Source organism: Corvus kubaryi, unplaced genomic scaffold (assembly GCF_017639235.1).
Source record: "Corvus kubaryi isolate FWS band 111438036 unplaced genomic scaffold, C.kubaryi_AGA036_p1.0 37285, whole genome shotgun sequence".
In the NCBI taxonomy this organism is placed as follows: Eukaryota; Metazoa; Chordata; class Aves; order Passeriformes; family Corvidae; genus Corvus; species Corvus kubaryi.
In genome coordinates, this window is record NW_024581089.1 from 1,524,526 (window position 1) to 1,542,770 (window position 18,245).

At 41.9% G+C, this 18,245-nt stretch overlaps 1 protein-coding gene across 16 annotated transcripts in view; it reads left to right on the forward strand.

Moving 5' to 3' along the window:
* The window catches only part of IQSEC1 (IQ motif and Sec7 domain ArfGEF 1), a 264,092-nt gene extending 252,533 nt beyond the window's left edge, over positions 1–11,559 (forward strand). For 13 of the 16 annotated variants that reach the window (XM_042026667.1, XM_042026668.1, XM_042026671.1 and 10 more), the window contains 2 exons: positions 5,525–5,574; positions 6,928–11,559. In XM_042026667.1, coding sequence (XP_041882601.1) covers positions 5,525–5,574; positions 6,928–7,389 — 512 coding nt within the window. In that variant the 3' untranslated portion in view covers positions 7,390–11,559. The remainder of the gene's footprint in view (positions 1–5,524; positions 5,575–6,927) is intronic. The other 3 variants (XM_042026682.1, XM_042026684.1, XM_042026683.1) reach the window with 2 other exon arrangements.
* Positions 11,560–18,245: the final 6,686 nt, after the last annotated feature.

Below are 18,245 nucleotides of genomic sequence, written 5' to 3' on the forward strand. Positions count from 1 at the left end.
ATTAAAACAGCTAAAGACTGGAAAGCAGTGGTGGTGGGATTTTTTAGCCAAAGCAAGCCAGGGGAAGTTTGGCATGGTTTTATTTCATGGTTTGCTTCACACCTGGCATAGCCATGTAATCTTGCAGTGTTTAAGATTCCTGTCACTTACAAGAACTCTTATCTGAACACCATGTCCACTATTCAGAAAGCACTTCCAGGGATAGTAGCAACTTTTATTTTTTTTAATTACTTGTTTTTTAGTTCATAGGCTGTGTTACATACTCTGCTTTGTTCTTTTAATTGCAGTGATGATGTACAGTGTAGTCATCATTTCAATATTCTGCATATCTTTGGTAGTAGACACTACTTACCTATTTCCTTTTTTTAACTAAAGAAAAGATTTTAGCTATGCTGCAATAAATAAAATTGTTGTAAACGGAAATGATAGCCTGTGTTTTGTGGGTATATGTATGTGCATACAAATATGTAGAGAGTGAGCTCTTTCAATTCTTTTCTTCTCTGTTTAGGCTTTCATACTCATATCTCCATGTGCTTCATTAAAAAGACTTAGGCCCTTGATCCAAAATCAGGCTGAAGTGGAATATTGGTGCTTGCTTGGCTCCAGTGGATTTTAGATCAAGCCCTAGTCTTCACCACTTTTATGTCTCTGATTTGAGGATACTTCATCATCCTTTTCCATCGTTTCGGTTTTATTTCATTAGAATGAGAACTACCATATTGTTAATATGTGAGTTCAGTGGGTATCTGTACCCCTAAATGTGATTTCTGATTAATTTTTTCATTCCATCAGAATTACTCATCCCTCTCTTTCAAACACTGCCATGTCTTTGAATTCATATTATGGGTTTAATTCAACAAACAAGCATTTGTAATCACAACCCCATTTCACAGGGCATGCCTACAACTGGCATGCTTATTACTGAAAATAACCTTTTTCCATGACAAAAAGTAGAAATCACTCACAGACTGCAGGGTTTATCAATGAGTTTGTTAAACCCAACTAAACTTAATTTTAACTTGAAATAGCTGAGAATTATGGAGAGTTTGTGTTTGGTCTTGTGCAGTGCAACTGACTTGAGAAATGACCTGCCTGTTATGTGCTTTGTTATTTAGTGGAGTGACTTCAGGGAGATGGTCCATGTCTTTCCTGCCTTTTCTCAGGGAATAGCTTGCATGTGAGGCTAATTTTATTTTTAATATGGGAGAGATGCTCCATAGAAAAGCAAAGAAATCTCAGTTAGGAATATACTGCACCCCAGTGATTATCCCATATTAAATTGCTTCTCTAAAATGGGACTGAGGTTGCCTCATCTTCTTTTTGTGGATGAAATACGGGATCAACAAGGAGGAGGAACAGGAGTGTGTAGGAAAGTGGATTTTTAGAGAGGCCCTTTCTACATTTAATCAGAAATAAGTCTAATAAACATGAGAAAATGGCCTGGTTGCATATTTATGCAGTAAGGCAGGTAAATGTCCAATAAACATTGCAACCCCAAATTTTTAGCTGTTTATTCAGTGAAGGGAAATGTGACTGAACAGCATTTGGCTGCACAGGTACATGACAGAACTATTTAGGAAAACAATCCATTGCTGTCCCCCAGACATCCCAGTAAATGGTGGCTGTGGAAAAATTACTTTAAATTTCTCTGAGTGATGATTCAGAAGCTTCCGAGATGTGACAAATGCTGATACCCTGACTGATTCTGCCTCCTAAGCTGGAAATGCACAGAAAGGCAGCATTTGTCCTTCAGGAATCATTTCCTGAGGGTGGCTCCATGCATTTGCCACAATAGCTCAACTCACAGCTGTGGAAAGGGTGTGCTGAGGGTCTCTTCATTTGAGAGATGCTCTTGTTCCTTGTGGATTGACAGTTCTCTCCACGGAATATAAAACAGAATGTGCCATCCAAGTGTTCCAAGATGTGAATATGTTAAAAATATTTAGTGCTTTATTTTTCTCAAAAGAGAAATGAGTCATTTTTATTGCACATTCTTGAGCTATAGTCAAGGAAGAACTTAATTTATTTGTTCCAGACTTTGAAATTCTTAATTTATATCAAAATACTAGAAGCCAGACAAATTTTAATGCATCTAAAGCTGAGTTTTATGAGTTTACAGAAAGATGGGGGAAAGTGTGATGTTCCCTCCTGGCCACTATTCCACAGGAAGAATGATTTGGTCACTAAAGCAGAGCAGGAAGGATTGGACTGGTTGTGTTTCCCAGTCTGTATCTCTCCCACTTTTCAGGACTGATTTTAGGTCCTTTAATTTGAATTCCAGCCACTTTGAGTTGCTGGGGGACCCAGTGCTTTCACATTGAGTTTACAGTGGAAATCAAACTTTATTCCCACATCCCTAACCTATAAGGTGGGAATAATATTTACACCCTGAACTGGTTTAAAAACTGTGATTTTATTGTTTGCCCCAGTGTTACACAACTGGCATAGCCAGGCAGGACTGCACAAGTGCAGGGTGGTACAGTGGTTCCTATTATTGGGAGCTGGGCTTGACTCAAAACAGCCACAGACCAATAAAGACAGCTTCAAACCCAAACCAAAACAAAAACATCAGGTATTTCCAGGATTAAAATAATTCTGTTTCAGCGTGAGATCTTAAGACAATACTTGTTTCACACAGAAAACAAGATGAAAATGTGAAGGTTACGAAGAGTCTTTTCCCCCTCAAAAGTGGTCTCCCTAATGATTGGAGAGTAATTTAATTTCAAACTTCTTTCCAAACTTTTTTCCCCAAGACACACAAAGTCAGATCATAATACAGTGTTTATCTATCAGTTATCTCACTGGCCCAGAAGAGAGTTTCAAGAACTCCAGAGTAGCAGTGAGAAATATTTCCATGTACAGAAGTGATCTGCAGCCTGAGCTGTGAGATCACCACGCATCCTGTGATGTGTGTCCTGCACACCTCCATTCTGCAAGGTGCAATGGATTTTATTAATGAAGCTCAATTTTCTTTTGGCATGGTTAAGTTTGTAAAGATATTGTAATCACTTCATACTTCTACTATAAATTTGAAATATTCTTGGCCCCATATAATGCATGTTCATATATGGGATATTTCTTACAAGGAATATTCATATCTAACATCAATGAATTGTTGGAATGAATCAGAAAAGGTTAAATTGATTGAAATTTAATTTTATAAAATAAATTAAAGCCCACTCTAACAGCCTTAAAAAATTAAAATAAGCATAACATGTTAAGCAAAACTATTCTTCAGATTTGATAAATACCACTTTGCTTTATACCACAGCTGCTAATTAGCCTGCCAGTACATGCCTAGATGCAATTTCAGCCGAGAGTCACCATTTTCCTGAGATGCATGTGAAGGCTGGAGCTCTAGGGAGGCATTTCTGAAATGGGATGCCATCCCAAAGACCAGGGAACAGTCTGGAGTAAACACACATTGGCAGGGGGAATGCTCCAGGGGATTTACTGAATAGCCTTCCCATCACACTGCATGTCAGCACAGAATTGGGTTCAATTTGTTTTTAAGAAAGTGAACAAAGCCTCTGTACAGTGATAGTGCCTATCTGAGGGAAATTACAGGCATTTTGAGTAGGATTTTTCTGTTTGTTCCTGGCTTTGCAAGTACTACTTTGCCCTGAAGTTATTCTGAGCAAAATTCCATCTGTCGCTCTCTGTCCGTATTTACTGTGTCCATGGTTATTTGATCAGACTGTGACTCCTGCCATATGCAAAAGGCATTGGATTGTTGTGTTTTCCTTCATTTTTGGCCACGTTTAATGCCCCGTGTCAGCTCTCAGTCTTATTTGCAACCCTGACTGCTAAGTTCCGAGGTGGCTGTCGCAGTGTGTTTGCATCAGCAAGCAAGAGTGATTGGAGTGTTAATCAGTACTAATCCCGTTATCAGAGCAGAAAAATATCAAAGCCTGACTAGAAGTCAAAATAAGGGATTATCAAACCCAGTTTTTCTTGGGGGGCTCATAAAATAGTACAGTTCTGGTTTGGCTGAGGCTAAAACTGCAGCAGGCAATGAAGCAGTGAGCTTTTGACAAAGAGCCCAAACAGGGCAATCGTTCCAAATCCCGATGAATTCAGCAAGTCAAACACAACACCTTGACCACAAATGCCTTCCCCTCAAGTTAATGTCACTGCAGAGGAGTTTGTACTGGGGAGCAACTCTTTGTAAGAGGGAAAAATGTTCCAGTACCCTGGAACTGTAGCTCTTAAGAGAAATTTGTGTTTCAGGGCAGTGTCCTGTGACCAACGAGGTCAAAATTACGCTTGTAAATCCAGCAGGTGGTAGTTTTTGATCATACTGATCCTTTGGGCAGTCTGTATTGTTCTGTGACCAGTTCCAGTGTTCCCTAGTTCTGATCCCAGGTGGCTTTGGGGTGTCTGTGATGAGGGTACATCGCTCATTGGTTCAGCGATGCTGAAATCCTCACATTCTCCCCCAAAACCACCTCTCCGAGTAGAAGATTCCGAAGGCAGCAATGCGCCAATGCAGGGTGGAGATTGTCTTTGCTATTTGGCCTTGCAGGAAAGCAAGCAGAGAGCATTGAGAAAGCTTTGGTTTCTAAAACCATGCTGATTTTAGGGAAGCTCTGAGTACGTGAGGGCTCTTCCAAGCTCAGCTTTGTTTCTACACCCTGCCAGGAAAGCATTCTGAAACTTTGCAAAGCAATGCTCCCCAAGCTATGTTCTGAAAATCTCCATTTCCACTGCAGCCAGATGCTATTTTCTCTGCTGTGAAGTGAGAAAGAAAATCTGGGATCCTGTGTCCTGTACAGCCACTGAGGTCTTCTGGCTCTTTAGGCAGAGTCTGGAGTTTCACGTGTGGGTTTAGGCAAATGTCTTTGCAATTTGAGACTGTTGGAGGGCAAATCCACCATACTTAAGATAAAGCACTGCACAGCTAAACAAACAAAGTCTAGCCATAATGTCAAGACAGATTCCAGATTTACTGATCAAAAATTAAGTTTAGTTTTTTTTAAACCTCATGAAAGAAGATTGTATGAAATCCACTGAGGTTCAAAGCTGAAATTGAAAGGATAAAATTGATGAAACAATAAAACCGATGAAGTGATAAAACCGATGCCCCTCACAGTGCCCCACACTGAAGTTCAGAATATTTCAACATTAAATTTTGCATTTAAATTAATGCCACCCCACAAGTAAATCTCAATGCTTAAAGAAAAAAAAACCTTCATAGCCAATTAGATTCCAGGAAACCAACCATATTCAAATCATTGCTGCTCAGCATCACAACCACAGCACTAAACCCAGCCGCTAAAACACACGTACTTTAAAGAGTTGTGCAAATCTAAAAAAAATAATCACACCCCGCTCGTGCTGGTTGATTCACAACGACGACAACCCTCCAAATTACCACTCAGCCCCTTAAAACCCAGCCAGGTGCAGAGAGTTGCAGTCCCTGCTGCCCCAAAGCTGTGAGGTTGTGCGGCCGGCGCGGGGCCGCAGCTCTTGGGCGCCGGTCGTGTCGCAGTCTCTAATCTCTGCTGTTGCATGTCCTGGGCAGGCAAGCGTGGGCGACGCAGCAGTGCAGGATCGCTAGACAGCAATATGGAAGTAAGTAGGAAGTTCCTGATGTCTAGCTGGATGTGATGATGTGCATTTCAAACCTTTATTTTATATACATATATTTTTTTGCTCTTTTTTCTTCTAACATATATATATATATATATATATAACCTGCCTGCCACAAATAAAATGCATGCCTAGGCTTCTCACTCCGTATTCTTCCAGCTTACAAAGCACTGACAGCTTGTTTTAGAGCAATGCCATTTTTGGTTTGAGCTAACCTTGTTCCCTTTGTTCCTGCAAGCATGGTTAAATGGATATGATGTGTCCTTTTGCCACCATTTCAGTCTGGTCCCAGCTTAAAAGCCCACTTGCTCTTTGTTACCAAGTACACTGTTCTTGCTGTTTGATATTTAGCTTTAACTATTGACTGTCATGCTCAACCATCCCCATTGCTTATTTTCGAGTTCAATTGCTAAATGTATGCAGTCATGACACCATGGAATTGCACAGATAGGGCATGGGAAGATAAAAAAACTATTAAGATAGGTGAATTCAATGTGGATTTCATGAGATTTCATTCATCTTCAAACCATTTATATATATTGTTCATGTCTCTGAATTCAGCTTGCAGATTTTTTCTTCTTTTTTTTCCTCTTCTTTATTTTTTTTGTGTTCGCTTTAGGTAGATTGCAGTTTAAATCTAGCACACTTTGCCTAAGTACTGTTGTGTCCCATAACTCTTTAAAAATACAACCCCCAAACTTCCAGCAACTAAATTCCAGGCTAAATAATAGAGAATGTTGGACCACAGGTCAGAACAATACAACCACATAGAAATCTTAGTGGCAAAAATGGTATGGTTCCATTTAACACAAAATGCAGAGGTAGGCCTGAGAAGCAGCACTGTCACATGTAGTAGTGGAAAACTACTATAAATAAAGTTTTAAATACCGTTTTAAAATATGAACTGTAACTGTAATATTTGCTGCTGTATGTTTAACTGTTTAGGTTGAATTTAATGTAGCTTTTTTTTTCCTTGTGGTAAAAAAAGCAAGTATGGTATTTTTTGCAGTATTTTAAAATGTATTTTTCCTTTAAAAGCACACTCGTAGGTCTTATATCATGTTACTCTTCCATGACTTTTTTTTAAATTTAAAGTCCTATGTTTTGATGTCAAAGTACTGAGAGAAAATCACTCAATGCTTAACATCCCCTGAGAAGGGCATGAGCGCCCCATTGGCAACGTAGGGAAGGTGGAGATAAAATTTTCCCTTGAACCCATGACATAATCCACCCATGTGAACCCTGAAGGAGGAGTTTGTGGGTCAGTGTGAACTTCTTTTCCAACCTTTCAAGATTTTTTTTTTTAATTTTTATTTTCTATTAATTTCTTTTTAGGGGTCCATCATTAGCAGTCCTCACATGCGCCGAAGAGCTACATCAACCCGAGAGTGTCCATCTCGCCCTCACCAGACTATGCCCAACTCCTCCTCACTCCTAGGCTCCCTGTTCGGTAGCAAGCGGGGCAAGCCCCCTTCCCAAGGCCCCGCGGCCCCGCAGCCCCCGCACCACGCGGAGGGCGCGGCGGCGGCGTCGCACCCGCACCACGCGCAGTACTGCCACGTGCAGAACCCGCCGCCCTACCACCACCACCACCACTACCACCCGCCCCCGCACGCCCCGCACCCGCACCAGTACCACCAGCACGGCCACGGCCCGCACGCCCCGTTCCTGCCGCACGGCCACGGCCACGGCCCGCACCCGCCGCACCACGGCCCGCACCACCACGGGCCGCCCCCGCCGCCCGCCACCTCCGCCAGCACCAAGCCCAAACACAGCGGCATCAGCACCATAGTCTAGGCCTAAAGACCTAGGCCTGGTCTAGGCCTAAAGACCCTCCTCGTAACTCTAGTTTTAAAGCCAGCTACAAAGGCACTTGCAGCAGACAACAGACCACACCGTCAGTTTTTACCTAGGCCGTTTAATGAGCTTAAAGGCTTGCTGTTACTAAATAAAATAATTCCGGTTAGCCCAGGACATAGTGGTTTTACTTATCTGCTGGATAGATGTTCACCACCATCTGGTTAGTTCTTATTTCCAAACTTGCCTTGAAAACATGCTGCTTGCTGAATCTGAGGAAAGCTACCTTTTACACCAAATCCCTGGACAATTTTACACGCATAATGAAAAGCTAGCCTATGAAAAAAACACAGGAAAAAAAGTGAGACAGAACCAAGTGTTGCATTCTTGCTCTTTTATTCTCAATGGGCAAAAAAAATAAGTAGACCTGATATGGTTGATGAAAGTACGTAAGTAAACTTTATATAATATAAATATATACATATAAATATATATATATACTGTATAGTTAACATTTGTGCTTGGAAAGAAATTTTTTCAGTCCACAAAACTAGCAATATAGACTTTACAAGGAATTCCACTTACTTGATAGGACAGTATAATAGATGAATAGCATATGAAAGAGTAGACCAAAAACATTAAACGTTAGAAACCAATTTCAGACATTTCAGTACGTTCATCACAAGTCCCCTGGACTTGTTAAGATTTCTAAGCAATCATTACTAAATGTGCCAAGTAACATAGCATTTAAATGTTGTAGTCCAATACTGCTTTGTATAAATCCTTATTTTATTAACACGATGATATCATACGTAATCAGTATTAGAGCTGCTCTGCTATTTCAGGTAAGCAAACTCGTTAAGATGCAGTAATTATACCGTAGCAATGTAGGGTGCCCGCTTACCAGGGGGCACCTCCAAGCATTGGTCACACAAGTTCTTAGACACTTTAAAGGCTGTGATAACTGTGAATTTACATGATCCACATTTCTTTTGTAAGCATATGGATTGAACGACCACACGGGAAGAGTTCCGCCAGGTGCATGTAAACACTGCAAAAACATTCATCTCAAACATGAAAATGGCAAACCTCCATCCTTCTCAGCTACTTTGGTTCCTGTTTACCATAATTTCTCATTTTTACCCCCCAACGAAGCTGAATTCTAGTCCAGAGTGTTTCCAGTGGAAGTGCTCTAAAACTTGAAGGTTTGTTTTAGAATTTAGTATAGGGTTTTTATATATATATATATATTTAAAAAAAATAAAAATTCTGTAATTCCATGTAGCCATGTGCTAGCAACAAAGTGGCTTTACCATTTTTACTCATCACATTTGTTAGTTTGAAGCACCCAGCACTCAGCAGGCTGAGTTTATGCTCAAACCCTCACTTCCATAGTCCAGTTAGTTGCAAGACATCACATAAAAATAGGCTGTGCTGTTGTTGCTTACATGTTGTAACCAAACCATTTGCAAATTTCTATACAATTTGTATCCCGAAATCCTGTACAAAATCATCCATGGCACCTACTTTGTAGTTTCAGCACTTTGAGCCACTGCAAGGACTTAACACCTAAACAGTAGAGACAAAGGAATCACAACTGCAAAACTGTACCAGCCTAAAAGCAAACCTTGAAGAGGATGAGCAAAAAGTTCCAGTAAGAGATGGGTAAAAGTAATCACAGCTCCAACCAGGCGGGTTTCCACGTAACAGTAATAAAAGTGTCCCAAATTAGGAGGACATGAGAGCAGCAGAGTGACTTGTCACGTTGGCTGGCTCATGGCACCTCTAATGTGGGGGGGATGGGAGAGGTTCAGTCATTTTTTCCCTTTCATACCATGGGTACCACAATACCAGCAAAACTGCAAACTGAGCACTTTGTTAACCTCCACAGAGAGCAAATACAGCAATCTAGAGTTGAGCCTTTTGTTTCCAGCAGTCCACGTTTGTTTCACACATGTGCAATATGTTTTCCCCTTCTGCTCCTTCTCCTCTGAACGATCTCCATGAAAAGAAAGCAAGTGATTATTATTTTTCTGTATCATTCTATTCCAAATTCTGCGGCTTACCTTAAGAGGGCTCACCTGGGTCCCCTGAGGCTCTGTTCCTTGCAGTTTAAAAAATATATACTGTTCTTATAAGGGAAAGTAGAACTGTCTGCATGTCATCTAATGTTATTAGTGTGAGGCTACACTCTACATATTGTATAATTGCAAAATATATCAGTGTTACTGTTGATATTAGTTGAAGTAAAGTGATAACATATTTCAATATGTAGACTTTTCTTCATACATCTGTACCAATAGTAGAGTCTAACTGTAATTTATAGGTTGTTCCAGAAAAGATAAAGAACCATTCCGGTACAAACATCTCTCAGAAACTGCATCTTTTAATTAAAACAGAGATGAGAAAGCTCCTCTTCACTGGGTGATGGAGTCTGTACTTGTTTCAGATGCAGAGGCATAATATAAGTAAAATTCTGTGTATAGAATAAAGGCAGAATATGCAGTAGCAGTGGAGAGGAAAATCGGATTCACTGTGTTGATTAACACTGAAGATGTTAAATCTCCCAGATCTGCATTTGCTTTATGTTTAAAAAACCCTTTCATTCATTTAAATTAGAGTTACATATAAATATTCTGTACTGAAAGAGTAAGCCACAGTTTAGTGCCTGACCACTGATTTTCATGTGCAATCAATGTATTTGTGAACCAAAGTGTTCAGGAGATGTCACAAACGTGCATGCACAGAAACATTTCCACATGGTTCCATGGACATGGGGAAGGAGGCTGGGCCTGCCCTGGGGGTGCAGGAGCTGCATGTGTGAAATCACAGCTCATTTTGAGGCTGGTTAGAAACCAACACTGGTCATGTGAGAGCACACGATTTGGAAACTCTGTTCTTTCAAGCCAATGAGGAGAAACAGTGGACTTGACTTTTTTTTTCCCTAGTTTTGTTCTGTTTTGTTTCTTAGACTATGTGTTTCTGTGTACTCCAACCAAACAAACGTGTCTTGGTGCCAGCACAAGTCTCCAGACCTCTGCTGCTTGTTTAGGGTTGTAGTAAAACCTCTCTGACTCCGTCCTTGATTACCAGTTGCTTAGGGCAGTGTGGGTCATGCCTAGAATAGGAAAATTCCAGCACTTAACATTGCGTGGGGTTAAGAAAATGAATTAAAATGAATTCTTCAGCCTGCAGGCAGGAGTAGAATTGAGAAGGTTTTTTCTCAGATGCCATTGCCAATTACAAAGTGGTACAGAAGTGCATACAGTGACCGTGGTTCTCTCTTCCCAAAAACAATGTGGCAAAGCAGTAATGCTGATTTGAACAAATGAAAGGGAAACGTAAAGAATGAAGGTGTGGCAACAAAAAAACATCTTTTCTGGGACAACAATCAAATATATATTTGGGGTTTTTATTTTTTTAAGTTAAGAATGAAATGTAAAACAGTGTAAAAACAGAAAACAAAGTTCATCCTAATATAATGTGCGTCTTGTATTGCTAAAAAAAAAGTCTAACATACAGTGTAGAATGATTTTCCCATCATGTACTGCATGCAGCAGAAGCCTCTTGTTTCTTGATAAAATGAGCTGAAAGATGGTCAGCAGATATTTAAACACTGAATCTCTAGATGTTGACTTGCTGTTCCATATGAAGCTGTGTGTTTTCTGCAGTTAAGCATGCATTTTGCTGTTCCCTTGTAAAATACCATCGCACTTCTTGCCTGCAAAATGGATTCTCGTGTATATATTTAAAAGAAAAGTGGAACCAATAACAAGATTCAATTTGGAAAAGAGAAAAGGGGGTGGTGAAAATGGGACCAGTAGGGGGAATAGACAATTCTCTAAATTGTACATAGTGTGTAAATTAGCATTACTGTAAGTCTGCAGTCACTTTGAGGTTGCCTATCTCCTGCTAGGAACTTGAGTCAGCTTTGAGTTGTATTAAAATGTTAGAATTAGGTCTTGAATGCAGACTGTTAAAGACTTCAAAATCATTACGCTTACAAGAAGCTTCTGTTCTGGGGAGGCTCGAGACCCCTTTTGTAACTCTGGGGAAGAAAGGAGTGCTTTCATTTTAATATGCATTCTGTTTGTAAGTAGTAACAGACCCTATTGATGTAAAACTATAACTGTGATCATGTGGAGAAATCAAATAAATCATTTAAAACTCTTTGTTTCTCATTTCGTGCAATCCAAGAGCTTCAACTCTTCATATTTGAAATGAAGGAAATTCCTTCCAATGGTATCCTGGCCCTGCTGAGGCAATGGGATTTCTGCTGCTCACTTCAGAGGGGCCAAGAATTAAAGATCAGCTGGTGAGTGGAGTCTGTGACCCCTTCTCACTAGGCTTGGATTGGTGTGGTGGTGCTGTAATAAGTTCAGTTCTAGAGTCACTAAAGAGCAATGGCTCCAGCAGCCAGGTGTGCAGGCAGACAGGGAGACAGTGACTCCAACACCCAGATGTGCAGACAGGGAGGCACTGCAGAGGCCCTGGCAGACAATTCCCAAACCCCTCGAGCCCTGGACAGTGATGACAGGTTTGAGACCACCTGCCCCGGGAGCTGTGTCTCCAGCTGACCCCGGGTGGCCTCAGGAGCTCCTGTCCAGGGCACTTCTGCCCTGCCTGGGGAGGGCCCAGTTTGTCCTTGCCAGGGCCAGTCCTGGGCTGCTCCATGGAACCCATTCCCCAGGAGCTGGCAGTGCCTCCCTCTGTGGCCTCAGACCTCCCGCCCCGTCACTGAGTAAGTACTGCTCTGTTACTCCTCGTCCTCTCTGTTGGTGTGTGTCTCAGTTTACAGCCCAGAATGATCCTTTGCCACACGTGGCCTTCCCAGTATTTGGCATCACATCCTGCAGTTGCTTTGATAACGACTGGGGGATATTCCGTTGTGTTCTGCCCTTTGTGCATTTCCAGCACTTCCAGGGGATTGCAGTGTCTGAGAAGCCTGTCCAAGCTAATGCTCAGCTGTCAGTTCAGACTAAATACTGTGTTTGCTTCTGTTTTCTATGAATTTTAGGCAATTCTTGAATTACGTTGTGGGAATAGTCGACTGTGACCTCTTTCTGAAGGGCTGTAATTTCAGGATGTGCATCTTGATCACTGATTTTTTTTGACTGGTAAGTACTCACTTAGCATCATCCTCTGTGCCACCCTCTGAGCTGTGGGACCCCTTAGGAGGTGTCCAGTGCCTCTGTACCATGGAAACATTCTCCAGTGGAAGTAGAAGAATTTGCAGAGCTGTTCTTCACTGATACTTCTATTCCTGGTTTAGAAATTAAGATCTGTAAAATGTTGATACATTTTGAGAAGACAAGAGGTCTGCACGTGGCAGTACACACACAGGTTGCAGGAATGAGTTCTCATGCAATAAACAACTTCTCAAGCTCTTCTAGACAGCAACTTTTTAACAACGGGTTCTTTCCCAGGTATTCTTTGTATTATTTTGGTTGAAATAAAGAAATGCAAGATTAAAATGATAGAAAAACAAAATGAAGAACTTTAAATGTTTTATCTGTATCTTTCTTCAGATTTTTGTTGACTTAACAGTTAATGAATTCTACTTTGTTTTTTCCAGTTGGCCTTAATGACTGATTTTCATTCAGAGTTTCATAAAAACAGGTATGGTATTTTAGCATACATTTATTTTCTTTTAATGGTTGTGCAATGTTTTGTTCATCTACACCCTGTGCACAGGTGAGATGTGGGAGCCCCAGTTATTTCTGCATTTGTTGCAGGGAATTGGTCACCCAGAGCCCAGAGTATCCCTTCCCTCCAGAGTTGTTCATCCCACAGCATTTTAGGTGGAGCTTGAAGCATTGCCCCAGCTTCCAGGGGTTTTTTCCTACATTATTTAAACTGTCATGTCAAAAGGGATCAGAATTATGAAGGTGTGTGATTAAACCATATTTCAGCACATCTACCTAGTGACAAATGTATTTGCATAAGAGGAACAATGTACTTAGAATAAGGTGCCATAATAAACCCTCGTTGGTGTTACAGCTGCATTAAATACACCTTTTCCAGAGGAACCTTTCTGGGTTTTTACCCTACTGAGTGATTTTTGCTGCTGTATTTTGTTGACATAAAATTCCTGGAAGAGAACATAGCACAGCTAATCTAATAGAAATATCTAAACCACACAAATATTTCATTTTAGGTGTATTTTTTTAGTAGACTTTCTTTCTGTTTCCTATTATTTCAAGAATTAAAGCCAAATCCTGTATTACTCAGCAAAACTAAATCAACTGCAGGATGAGGCTGGTCATGAGAGTTAGGAAAAGCTTAAATTAATATCTCTGCTGGAAGTACTTTAGATAAACAAGATCTAAATGAAAGTTGTGTGGGTGATGCTGACTTGAAGCCATCACTTTTTTCAAATGTTTAGATTTATCACTTTTGCCATGTGAATAAATGCATATTTTTAGGGATAAAATGAAAAAAAATCCCCTTTATTTAGCATTTTTGCAGTAACTGAGATGTGAAATTAGCAGCATGGTTCATGAGACACAGCAGCTGAAAGCAGCCACACGAGCGTACAATTCATCAGCTCTGCTGGGAAATGACACAACTGGAGCTTTTTCTTTTTCATACTTGGACACAGTGCTTTAGACAGGTCTGTGTAATGAGCAAAGCAAAAATAATCTGTCTTTAATAAGAGGAGCAGAGGAATCTCATTCTAAGGCAAATGAAATGTTATGCATGCATGGTGGAAAATGTCTTTTCTCTGCAGCCTCTGAGCTCTGGTACAAAACAATGCCTCATTTCTGACCGGAAAACGGGCCCTGGGTTTGTGTCCAGGGAAGTGGGAAAAGCAGGGACTGTGCAGGAGTTGTGTGACTCAGCAGTGGGATCAGAGTGAACCAGGGCTGGGAATGAATTAATCTAATCATTGCCATTCTGGTTTTGTAGTGAGGAAGCAATCTGGCTGTCGCACACGGAGCCTCGCCACCTTCGGATCCAGCAGGATGGAGCGTGCAGGATCCCTGGCAGGAACTCACCATTCCCTCACCATTCCTGGGGCTGAGCTGTGGGGCAGGACAGGGAGTGGGAGAGGACACAGAGCCTTTGGGGAGTGCAGGAAGTGGGTGCTGCCCTGGGGTGAGGGAGGAGGGAAGCAAAGGAGCAGAGCTCAGCTGAATGCGGGACCCTGCAGGGAGGTACCACCCCCCTGAGCATCTTTCTCCTCCTCCACCAGCTCTCCGTGTGGTCTTGGCTGTTTATGCCTTCATTTTGCTGGCTACTATTCCTTTATGTCCATCTCCAACAAGAAAGAACATTTTTATTTAATGATTCACCCTATATATTGTCCTTGCTATCTTTCTGGTAGTCTCGTGGCTCTGCTTCTGCCTCAGCCCGTACACCAGGCTCCAAAAATGCCTTTGCCATACCTAAAAATAAAATCTAACAAAACCCCACCAAAACCCAAACACCCCTGCAACCACCACAGCTTGAGATACTTCTGTTGTCCTTCAACCCCTGAGTTTGGAAGAGCAGCAACATTTTCCAGCCCAATGACAAATATGTGCTGAATGTTCCAATTCAGACTTTAAGCATCCCAGGTGTTTACAGCCCTGAATTTTCACAGCATTTCAGCAGGTTTTAAAAATGTCTTTGATTATGTGCTAACTCCTCTGCTATGCCAGTCTGTAAATTTTCAAAATTGTCTGTATGTGTATTTTATACCCAATGGTGGAGGAAATTTTGTTTCCACTCTTTCTAATTTTTTTCTGTTAGTGCAGCATGCACCTTTCTGGGCTGTTGCAATAGTCAGTGACCCTGCTCATATTTGCAGACTGACTGCATAGCTTCATGCAAATATATATATATACCTGTCTGTACATTAGCAGTGAACCACAGGGGACGTGGCCTGAGCAATTCCTCTGACTGCAGGAACTTGAAATGACTTGGAAAAAAAGCTGGTGAAAAAGCACTGGCATTTTGGGTCATCTGTTTCTCTTCCCAGATACGAAAAGGGAGAAACAGATGCCTCATTTGGGATGGAGTGAGTTATTGGACTGATACATTATTAATGAAGTGTTCCTGAGCTCATGGAGCTCCTTCCTTCTCTCCAACATTAGAGTGTGATAAAGTTTATTTTGGCAAAGAGGTTCTTGACCCATCTCCCTTCTGTGTTCATTAATAGTGCCAAGATGTGCTTTATCCAGTTACTGCAAGGCCTTTTTATAGCCACCCTTGTCCTGTCTCTCATGGCTGTCACCTGCGTGTGACATAAAGCCAGCGGGCTGGCCTGCTGCTCCTTGCGTGCAATCCCACAGTAAAGCTTCTCTGCTGCACTGAGTTCAGGTTATCTCCCTTCACTGAGCAAGAAACTTCATTTCAATACAGTGCTTGGCCTATTTTCCCTTGCTTGAAAAATTAAATCTTACTTGGCTGTTTAAAAAAAAAAAGAGTGTAATTTGAAATAAAATATACTTCAAAACATGAGGCCATTTAGTGCTTCCTTTCAATCTAACATGGCAGAGCTGATGGACAATTTGCCTGTAAGTTCCACCTCAAGTTGTGAGGAATCCCTTTCACTAACAGAATGTATCTTTATTTTTCAGGGGGTTTCTGAAATGGCCACAGGACAGTCAGTGTGGATGGACAATGCTGGATAAATGTATTTATGTATTTATACAGTGACCGTGTTAACATCTGTGTTTCAAACACATCACATCACTTCCACAGCACGTAACCAGGAGCAAAAGTGGAAATACCAGTTCCTGCCCTCACCTTTCCCAGGATTTCATTTGTGAGCCAGCTTTTTAAAAAAATATTCCGAGACAGGAGTGATGCAATGAGCACATCATCACATGCCTGTGGGAAAGACAATTATCAGTGTCAAGTGCAAAACTTTCGTACCATCTGTCAGGTTGAAAAGGAGCAAACAATGATTGCATAAAGAGAGGAGGAATTTTATGTATTTTCCTGGAAGTGCTGCAAAGCCTGGTGGATATTTTTATAAAGTTATTTAGTGACGCTTTTTCAGTAAATAAAATATCTATGTCTCAAAGAGCTAAATGTTACCAGGTCATTATATTACTGAATACCAATTTTTAAGCAGCTGCTGGAAAAATACAGAAGAATAAAAAAGGAAAACTGAAGGGTAATTTTATGGTAGTCATTTACTGATCTCTACCTCTCTTGCATGAATTCCTTCTCAGGGAGGAATTCTTCCACTTGTGTGTGGAATGGGCTGAAATGGAATCACTGTGGGAGTTGTGGTTGGTCACAAAATGTGAGTTATGGAGAGCTGTAACAGCTGAGGGATTAGCTGGCCCAGGAAGGGAATCTGAAATGATGGGAACACGTGGATGAATACCTCAGTGGCAGAGACAGAAGAGAGGAGTCATAAATAAAAGTGGGGAAAGGAAAAGGCTGGGCATGTTCCTGAAGCAGAAGGCAAAAAATGCCGATTTTTATTTTTTTCCAGTAGACTGTACAGTTCTGTGCAAGGCAGTTTGAAGATGTATCAGGTCAGGATGGTGGGATTCTGCAGAGAACTGCAGCTGCCAGAAGCGTGATTTCAGCTGAGATTACACACAGTGCTGGAAGAGTTGCATGGATGGGACAAAATCTCTGGTGTGGCACCATTTGTGCCAGCACAGGAGCAGAGGATTCTCTGTGCCAGTGATGGTCTGCCTGCAGTTTCATGCTGTGGGTGTGATTTCACCCCCTGTGATTGGAAAAACCCCCGGGTGTTTATGTAGGATATGCTCACAATGCCATCCTCATGCTTGGTGAATGAACACACAGGGTGGGGTGTGCTGGCTGCTGCCTCAGTTCTTTTGAATTTCCTGATGAGGAATCTTTTCCCTGAGTTTCCCAACTGCCCAGCCTTGTTTTCACCGTTTGGATCATTTTCTTCAAGCAGTTTTTACCAAGCTCTGTTTACCCTTTCTTTCAAGCTGCCACATCACCCCTTTGCACAGACCAGAACCTGCCTGACTTGTCTCAGGACAGGGTGGCCTCAATTTAGCCCTTTCATCTGTGGCATACTCAGTCTGGGAGGTGCTGTGGGACCCACACCTCTCCTGACCCCCAGGACAGTGTCTTCTGCCCAGAGCCGGGATGTGGCACTGGTGTGGCATCCCCTCTTCAGCACTGCAGTGCCAGCCAGGTCCCCTCTCAGTGACAGTCGAGAGGCAACCAACATGGCAATTTATTTGGGCTGCAAGATGAACGGATTTACGTTTTATGAGTCGTAAGTAAAGTAAGCAAAATAAATGAGTTCGTTAAGCCTGTGTTTACCTTTAGCACTTGTTCTTTGTGTAAAAGCCATTTTTTACACTCTGCAGTTCCCCACAGAGCAAAGCAAAATGAGGGCAGATGGACATGGAGATGCTTAAAACGAGAGAGTAGCAGCAGCCTTTATTTTAAACTTATTTAAGTTGAAAGAAATATTTCAAATAAATTAATTCTAGCCTTGAGTAAATGAAGTTTAGCATTCAGAAAGCCCTTCTGTGTCCCTGAGGAGTCCCAGCCACCTGCAGAGGAGAGCAGCAGCTGTGGGGTGCTGATGCTCCAAACCTGACCGTGACCTCTTGTACCGAAGGGGAGCAGTGAGCGCTTCTCAACCAGATTTCTGTGTCGGGTAACCGGCTCAGTAATTTCACGCGGGTTTGGCACTTAGGTTTGTAAAAAAGACACCACCTGCTGCCAAAGGGATGGCAGGGGAAAGCGAAGGAGGAAAGGGAATGCTCGGTGTAGGGCAGCGCTCACCGCGCGGCACAGTGCTCTGTCTTTGGCACTTCCTTACGTCTGGAAAGGGCTGCAGGAGTGCGGGGCCGCTCAGGGCAGGGCTGGAGCTGCCGACACCATCCTGCTCCGGCTCCTGACACACGGGGCACGGGGGT